At 34.8% G+C, this 9862-nt stretch overlaps 1 protein-coding gene across 2 annotated transcripts in view; it reads right to left on the reverse strand.

Moving 5' to 3' along the window:
- The window catches only part of Sec15 (exocyst complex component Sec15), a 29331-nt gene that overhangs the window by 10075 nt on the left and 9394 nt on the right, over positions 1-9862 (reverse strand). Inside the window, exons 1-7 of one of the 2 annotated variants that reach the window (XM_028177576.2) lie at positions 3976-4205; positions 3689-3835; positions 3178-3283; positions 2653-2791; positions 1928-2108; positions 1181-1253; positions 590-722 (exon numbers count right to left, since the gene is read on the reverse strand). In XM_028177576.2, the coding sequence (XP_028033377.2) occupies positions 590-722; positions 1181-1253; positions 1928-2108; positions 2653-2791; positions 3178-3283; positions 3689-3835; positions 3976-3993 (797 nt within the window). In that variant the 5' untranslated portion in view covers positions 3994-4205. Of the gene's footprint in view, positions 1-589; positions 723-1180; positions 1254-1927; positions 2109-2652; positions 2792-3177; positions 3284-3688; positions 3836-3975; positions 4206-9862 lie in introns of those variants that run through there. The other variant, XM_089734109.1, reaches the window with a different exon arrangement.

Here is a 9862-nt window from a genome sequence, read left to right on the forward strand (position 1 = left end):
TTTACATATTTTTATCGGTTTTTACATATTTATTAAAATCAATACAATTATAATCGTACGGTTCGAATGCGGGACAGTCAGTCCCGCTGGGACATTTTAAAGTAAGCCAAAAATAAGGGACGCCCCGGGAAATAAGGGACTCCTGGCAACTCCAGTTGTAGTACAACACATAATTGTACATACAATACTTGTTGTTGTATATGTTGTAAAGCGTCAATGTTGTATCTTAGTTAATTAGTAAGATTAGTAATTTATTAATACACAATTCTTTGTCACATTTTTTTATTCAGAGCTCACAAACCCACAATGAAGGGAGCTCCTTAAAAAAAAAAATTGTCTCTGGGCTCACTATGTTGCCATCTACAATAATATAACTTAACACTAATTTAATCAATATTATCCAAATTGTTTCTAGAAAGATTGATCTTATGTAATATTGGCATAGACATGCAATACATTTAAGGATTTACGGGAGTAAATTTAGAGATGTAATTCTTATGAGGTCGCACTGTATGTTGACGTTTTTCTATTTAGATTCTTGAAAGGTGCCTCGTGCTGGCTGTGCCCAAAACCTGAACGTCGTACTGACCTGTAATACTGTATGAAGTCGTTCTTGGCTCCTAGCACGGTGTGGATGTGCAAACACCTATGCAGAGGACTGAAGTCTACCAGCTCGTGGGGACACTGAGGACCATCCGAGGCCGTCAAGCCCTGTGATTTATCTGCGAAGTAAACGAAGAACACACTTATGAGTAATAATAGTGATAATGTGTGGTAATATCACTATCACACTACACCTACCAAGGTTCATCTCTGCATCCCCCCTAAGGTAGACTGTTAGAGAATGCCTATGGCATTAAGTCCGCCTTTATACTATCTAGTAGATAAAGTTATAAATAAATAAACGAGTATTTCATGTTCCGGACTCCGATTACGTCCAATTTACTTAACCCTTTGACTGCCATGTAAGTCACCAGTGCCCTACTTAAGTAATTATGTCGATTTTTGGTACTGAGGCGCCTGGATTGCCTAGCTTTGCTTTATTTTGTTTTTAATGTCATGTTTTAGTCATGTACTTGCTACGAACTCAGCTCTTCAAAGAAACCTCACTATGACCTGTGCCAATAACAATCCGTCGTACCATTATTACTACCATTTACTTTTTATAAACAAAATTTACCTTTTTTACTGATTATGTTAGCTAAACTTCTGCCCATCATATCTTGAGTTTGCTTCAGAGCCATCGCACCGACCTGCGTGAAAAAGATGCAGATTGTTTTATCTCTCACTCTCTCTCTCTCTAGTTCCGTTAGGTGCATATTGAAGTAGTCATCCTACTGCCTATTTACTTTATATAAAATTAGGCAGAGTGGTGGAACTTTCCCGTGTAACTCACAAGACGCCCTGCCACCGGTATTTACTTTTATTGAATTCTTTCTAAACGTCATATTTCAACAAAACATCGTTCATGTTCGTAATTTTACATTACAGGAGGTTTTGATTACGTTTCAGAACGTAAGAGAGAAAAACAAGTCAAATGGAAGTGAGCAGTGATCCATAAAAAAAGAAAATAAAAGTGTACATATCAGTGACTGTCACCAAAAATCTATTTGGTTAAAACTAACTTTTTTACTGGTGGTAGGACCTCTTGTGAGTCCGCACGGGTAGGTACCACAGCCCTGCCTATTTCTGCCGTGAAGCAGTAATGCGTTTCGGCTTGAAGGGTAGGGCAGCCGTTGTAACTATACTGAGACCTCAGAACTTATATCTCAAGGTGTGTGGCGCATTTACGTTGTAGATGTCTATGGGTTCCAGTAACCACTTAACGCCAGGTGGGCTGTGAGCTCGTCTACATATGTAGGCAATAAAAAAAAAATAAAACATTATTCTCATAGATTATAGCTTGTAATCATATTATTTATAATACCTGAGGGCTAAGCCTACGAATATTCTCTAGAAAGTCCCTCAAATCGGCCATTGAAGCATCTCGTATGGCCTGCCTCAATCGTGGTATATCGGAAGATATCTGTGCGCACCACTTGTATGAACCGACTCGTGGCAGTAGCACATGTTCGAGTTGCTCTAGAGTTTTAAGTGCTGGATAATATCTGTAAAATTTACAAGAAGCATCTGAATTTAAATTCAAATTCCAATGCTATAGCTAATTATGTAAACAAATTAATTGCGTAGTTTAGATGAATAGAAAACTCATTATTACACTTGAAAAACATGGGTACTTGATAAAATGTAATCTATACTAATCTACACTAATATATAAATCTACGGTGGTTTTTACGGATGTTCCATATAACTACTGAACCATGCATCCAATTGACTTGAAACTTGGTATCCATGTAGAAAATACATGTACTTAATGGATAGGATTTATATGAGTGTTGGACTCCATACACCAGTTGCAGGGCCGTTAATGATGAGAATCTTTGTGGGGGTGAGAAATTGAAACTTGGTATCCATGTAGGAAATATATGTACTTAACATATATTTTCTACATGGATACCAAGTTTCAAGTCAATCGGATGCATGGTTGAGTAGTTATAACGGAACATCCGTAAAAACCACTGTAGATTTATATTTTAGTATAGATTTAGTTTTTGAGCACCCAACTTAAAGCTGTATTCGCTCTTGACCTACCTCTTGGCTTCTACTTGGGATTTGAGTTTGGAGTAAGTAGTGAGGAGAGGTAAACACAGTTCCATTTTTTCAATGGTAGCAGCAATGTTCAGTTCGACTCTTCGAGCCCTGATCAATTCGTCTGCTCTATCGCACAGTGCTGGAATATAAAGAAAAATTAAGTTATATAAGGCCATATCAGTAAAAGTTTTAAATCATTGTGGCTTAAAGGACAAAATTCATGGAATACTGGTGGTATTGTGCTAAAAAACCATAAGATTAAATAATAAAAGTAGTTTCAATTATGTCTACTACTCCCGAAAGAGAATTGAAGGAAATACTAACAATTAATATGTTAGCTATTTTAAATAACACACAGTTAACCTTTGGACGATCATTCTTATCTTTTTTTTGTCATTTGTCATTAAATCATGTAGCGAGGGAGACTCACATCTCTAGTGCAAAGGATTAACTGTATCATATTGTATTGTATCAATGTTTTTCATGTTAGGAAGTTAATAATGCTCACAAGACCATCAATTTTACCTTCGGTAGTCTCTTTGACATTAGCATCTACATTAGATATTTCAGCATGCAATTCTTCAGCATGAGAACGGACTTGCAGCAATTCTCTTATAGAATCTATGAAACCCTGAAAATTATTATTCAAACAATTACATATTTTATTACAGTTTACATATTATGTGTTTCTACGTTCTAAGTTTCTATATCAATAGCAATTTTATGTATGTAAATCATTATCCCTTCAATAAACATTTGCTTTAAGGTTCATAATACTAATTAATAAAATTTTCAATTAGGAACTTATGGTCAGCATATGGTATTCATCCAACCATTTCAGATTGCATTTTACTAAGCAATTTTTAATACTATATTGATGCTATTTTTGAACTCAGTACATTTGAATGATGAAAACATTAAATATAAAATTTCGCACCTGCACCAGGATCGAACTATGACATGAATATACAGTGCTTCGGACCTATTAGTCCACAAATATATCCAATCCAAACACTAGCTATGATCAAACACTAACCTGATAGTGAAAATTGCACAATTTCTCAATTTCCTTATCGTGCTGCTTTATTCGATCATCTAATTGTTGCACGAATGCTTCGTGCCCTTCACCTTCGTAAACGGATCGGAATGCCGGTCCCCAATAATCATCTATACCTTCGATTTCCTAGGAAATTGAAAATTATTTAAGACAATTGATTTTGTCACCATCTACGTTAAATGCTTTTAATAACTTAATTAATATACCGATTATCGCAAACGTTAGAAAAAAACTATATACCTACTTTTTAAGTAAGGGGAGTTTACCTGAATCGTTGCATTCATTTTCGGAAATAATACTCTTCTTTTTTTCTAATTGAATTGCAATAAAAGGTATTAAGCCTCAACTGTGTTAGGTTTCGATTTGTTATCATATAATCTACCAGCGTATTTATGGATGAAAGAATTTGAAATTGATTATTATTTATATTTTTCAAAACATTCATTACAGAAAAATAAATCAAGCCACAGCTGATTAATTTTTCATAGAGACTTTTGACATCTTTGATTGACAACATAGATAATAGGTACCGGTAGAACGGGGTGATTAGGGACAAATTCCAACTTGTTGAACAGTTTTAAGGTAGTTGTTGATGTTTAAAATGCTATATCATGATCAAAATGGTTGAGTCTTGGGGCTACCTTTGTTATCCAAATTAAAGCTATGCAATTAGCATTCCAGTTTAAGTAAAAAAAGCAAAAATAGGTGTTATCCGTTTTTACCCAGAAATTGTGGTTATTGGGGACGAAATTAGTGTTAATAGAGAAATTTGCTAGGGCTGGCACTCCTTGGTTTTAATTTATTTATTTAGTTGTACCAACAAAGTGATCATCAATAAAAAACATTGAAAAACTGACAAAAGTACATGGCAGATGTCACCTCAATTATAAATGCAATCGACAGTGCATTGACAACAAAAATAAAAAATATACAACTAAAACTTGATTACATTTAATTTCTTATGATTAATTTATATTTACTTGGGAAATTATCCGCGACAGATTTTTCTTGTAAGTTGTGAGACAATTAGAAAAAACATCTAATTCACACTTAAAATTAGTTCAGCGCAATCAGACAACTCCGAATGAACATTGACGGAGACCGCACTACCGTGGACATTATTGTAGACGCAAATGATTTTGTTTAAGGGAGAGTAAGCACCTAAATTCGAACGAGCGGGCTTTCTTATAAGCGGCTTATATTTCCTCGTTCTTAATAAGTACTTAGGGGCTGATATTTTTATCTGGGTTAAGAGATTAGGTGTGTCCGTTATTTCATGGATTAATCAGGTGGATAAGCCCTCTCTGAACAAATATTAATAAATTTTATTATCTACTAGCTGACCCGTCAGACCTCGTAATGCCTCCATCGATAAATAAAAGACCTAAACTTTTGTATAAAATAAACTTAACACAAACAAAAGGAATGCGTCTGATGGGGGACACATCAAAGGAAAAACAAAATTGTTATTTTTATTTCATTCCTAGCATTTTCATATTTATCTACCTTTTAAACCTTCTCTGGACTTCCACAAATAGTTCAAGACCAAAATTAGCCAAACTTGAGTTTTAGCGAGACAAACGAACAGCAATTCATTTATATATATATAGATTACTTAGACATTTTTGGCCACCTTGAGATTTCATTGTTCTAGTTACATGTCTGTGCAAAACCGACTTACATAAGTTAAATTGCCTATTTCAACTAAAGACTTATTCCTAATTTCATAGACTTCTATTACTGTTTTTCATATTATAGGGTCATATCAAAGGATTTGCACTCTTTGATACGTACACGCAAGGCATATCTAAAAATAGAAAACAACACGTAACTGATAATATAAATATTTGCCAAACAATAAAATAACACTGCATTGATAGATAGATGCAGATACTCACACATACACAATACAACATGCATGCGCGCACACGCTCATATATACACACACTCACACTCACTCACACACACACACACACACACACACCCAAATACACACACATTCACACACGCACACACACGTAAAATGACCTTAAAATATAACACCTAATGATCTCTCAACACTAGTCCGCATCATCTGTTCACGACTTAACCTAACCTAATCTATCTTAAGAAGGAGGGAGCCTGGAGATCAGTAATACAGGTCTTTGAACCTAGTACAGACTTCAGCTCTTTCAAAGGCTTACAAAAATAAATTATAAGGTTAATTTATTTCCATTTGAATTTGTATGTACCTTGTACCTTTAAGAGAGAAATAAATAAATTATTATTATTATTATTATTATTATTGATAATTTTGAATAAAAGTTCTAGACAAAAACTTGATACCGGCATCTCGTTTTTACCATCGCACCGCCCGCCACCAGAGTAGAGTTCATCCATACTACCTGGAGCCACTGCGGTCATCCACAGTGCGTTTCCAGAGATCTTTTTTGCCACGTACCATCCGGCTATGGAATGAGCTCCCCTCCACGGTGTTTCCCGAGCGCTATGACATGTCCTTCTTCAAACGAGGTTTGTGGAGAGTATTAAGCGGTAGGCAGCGGCTTGGCTCTGCCCCTGGCATTGCTGAAGTCCATGGGCGACGGTAACCACTCACCATCAGGTGGGCCGTGTGCTCGTCTGCCTACAAGGGCAATAAAAAAAAAATAAAAAAATCATGAATAAACCAAATTCTTACCAACTAATTAAAAAAATAATGTTATAACTACATATAGGTACAATCCTAAAAACCTGTACCTATTTATACTTAGGTCGTTTCCATATAACATAACTAACTATCTCATCCCAATTGACCCCTTTTTCGTTGTTATTTGTTCCTGAGACGTCCCCAATATCCCCTAAAAACAATAGATTTTTATATGTATTTTATTTTATCAAAAACATTATAACCAATAACAACTGAGACTTACCTTTAATATATATGATGGTTCAAACACTAAATAACGTTTATAAATCACAGTTGTCTTCTATTATTATCAAATAAATAAAAGAGAGCAAAGTTTTTAGCACTAAAATAATTAACTTTTTTTTTTTTTCCTACCTAAGCTAAGAGCCTTGAGAGGTTATTTCAGCGTAACCCTAACGGTTGTAGGTGAGCTCACGGGGCTCAAACCTGATGACGTTGCTAACACGAACCCTAGCAAGACCCGTGCTTCGCAGAATCTACCACCGGATCGGAACGCGACCCACTGAGAAGATCCGGCGAGAAACTCAGTGGGCTGTGTCTGGGAGTTAATTTACTCGTCGAGCCCTTCGTCGTAAGCGACGGGTTCGACGAGAACGGTGACCGGGCAAATAATTACCACCACAAGAAGTTAATTTGAAAATCCCTAATCACCCCATTTTACCTACGCATGATTGACACAATTGACAGACCTCACACTCGTTGTGTGATGTTGTTGTGCATAGACCTATATAGTAGGGACACGACATATTGTTCTATACGTACAATTGCTTATATAAATAGCACCCATTTTGAAGGCACATACATAAACATATATCTATCTCGTTCTTACTCAGCACTTTAACTCGCAGGAAAACAATATAACAGTATTTCAGTGCGTACATAAAATGAAACATGAATATACGTAAATGTCTCCGTCTCCGTCTAATGAGGCCGAAAATCCGCCATGTTTAGCGCGCCAAATGTCATTGTCACGTCAGTTCGGCCGTCTGTTTTGGGTTGTACATTATTTATTGACTTTGATATCGATTTAATATGATTGCATATATAAAATTTCTTATTTTATCACGCTTAAAACATACAAAAATAATAATTAAAACATATTTTATAGGATCTCAAGAAAGTCGATGCCCCAAAACTATGATCTATATATATTTAAATTCATTATGGAGCCCTCATCCGAAAAATCGGACACCATTTTTCGGTCGGAATCTATTGATCGTGACACTAATCATAAATACCTCTTTAAAATATGTCATCAAAACATATTTAGACATTCTGTTTAGATATTTCAGGAAAAAGGCTACCGACAAAATCTCTTCGGAACTATTTAAATAAAATAGTTTTATTCCGCAGTGAGTAAAACACTATTGTCAACTCGTTAAATATTTAATAATTAAGTGATTTTAGAGAGGAAGTCACAAGGAATGACGTTTGTAATTTTATTAAAGAATAAATGTTCTGTAGGTGTTTTTATTTATCAGGCGGTCCCTTGATAAGTTCTCGTATTAGATTTCACATAATATCTAAATCACATCATCTTTGCACTTAACAATATACTTACTTCCTATTAAAGTATAAATTCTACAAATACATTCACTCAACAATATTTAAAATAAAATGAGCCAAGAACGTTTATCGATAAAACCTACTAACATTAAAATCTTCTGGGCAGCACTAAAACCGCCATGTTTTGTGGCCAGATGACGTCGAAGCACTGAAGTAGGAAACCTATGGAAATGAAACGTCAACAAAAAATTCGTGCCACTGTGACGTCATCTGGCCACAAAACATGGCGGCTTTAGTGCTGCCCAGAAGATTTTAATGTTAGTAGGTTTTATCGATAAACGTTCTTGGCTTATTTTATTTTAAATATTGTTGAGTATTAATGTATTTGTAGAATTTATACTTTAATAGGAAGTAAGTATATTGTTATGTACAAAGATGATGTGATTTAGATATTATGTGAAATCTAAGACGAGTTCGTGCTTCAAATTTTCCAAGTAAACGATATGACGATTTTTTAAATTTGCTACACTGATTTTATAAAGTTGTCGTTTTCCGCAAAACATAAAAATATGGCATAGTACAGTGCCATCAGCCCATTTCTAGCATGCTGAATGTTATCGTATTTTGAGTACGTGTTTTTCTGAGACTATTACAATCTATTTTAATTGTTTTGCTGACTCTAAAGTCCGTAACACACTACCGCAGCGCACCTCAAGGAAGGTGCACCGCACTACCGCACCGCACGCAAATTTTAAACTTATCAAGAGACCGCCTGATAAAAAAAAACACCTACAGAACATTTATTCGTTAATGAAATTACAAACGTCATTCCTTGTGACTTCCTCTCTAAAATCACTTAATTAATAAATATTTAACGAATTTACAATAGTGTTTTACTCACTGCGGAATAAAACTATTTTATTTATATAGTTCCGAAGAGATTTTGTCGGTAGCCTTTTTCCCGAAATATCTAAACAGAATGTCTAAATATGTTTTGATGACATATTTTAAAGAGGTATTTATGATTAGTGTCATGATGAATAGATTCCGACCGAAAAATGGTGTCCGATATTTCGGATTCAAATATATTCAGTGTATAATTTATGTTTCGGATGAGGGCTCCATAATGAATTTAAATATATATAGATAATAGTTTTGGGGCATCGACTTTCTTGAGATCCTATAAAATATGTTTTAATTATTATTTTTGTATGTTTTAAGCATGATAAAATTAGAAATTTTATATAAGCAATCATATTAAATCGATATCAAAGTCAATAAATAATGTACAACCCAAAACAGACGGCCGAACTGACGTGACAATGACATTTGGCGCGCTAAACATGGCGGATTTTCGGCCTCATTAGACGGAGACGGAGACATTTACGTATATTCATGTTTCATTTTATGTACGCACTGAAATACTGTTATATTGTTTTCCTGCGAGTTAAAGTGCTGAGTAAGAACGAGATAGATATATGTTTATGTGTGTGCCTTCAAAATGGGTGCTATTTATATAAGCAATTGTACGTATAGAACAATATGTCGTGTCCCTACTATATAGGTCTATGCGTCGAAGTGGCACGAATTTTTTGTTGACGTTTCATATCCATAAGTTTCCTACTTCAGTGTTGTTGTGTCGTTGGAAATGTCATTTTTTATAGATTACACTTAACGGTCAATGTTACAGAAGCGCTAAGTGAGCCTATGATTGAAAATATTTGAACCATATTTGAACCAACCCATACCTGAGTCGACTATTATCAAAGCCGGCAATCTGACTTTTGGACAATGATTGGTAAATCAGAAAAACGAATTATTGACTTTGTATTCCATTGGCAGTCACAAAACTCTTCGGAACGACATCTTAGATAAATAACAGGTTAACTATTAACCTTTATTTAATACAGGTTTTGAACCGTATTCTTTGAAGGAGACGATTATATTCAAATCAATCTGTA

This window comes from Bombyx mandarina, chromosome 17 (genome assembly GCF_030267445.1).
Source record: "Bombyx mandarina strain Sakado chromosome 17, ASM3026744v2".
Taxonomy (NCBI): Eukaryota; Metazoa; Arthropoda; class Insecta; order Lepidoptera; family Bombycidae; genus Bombyx; species Bombyx mandarina.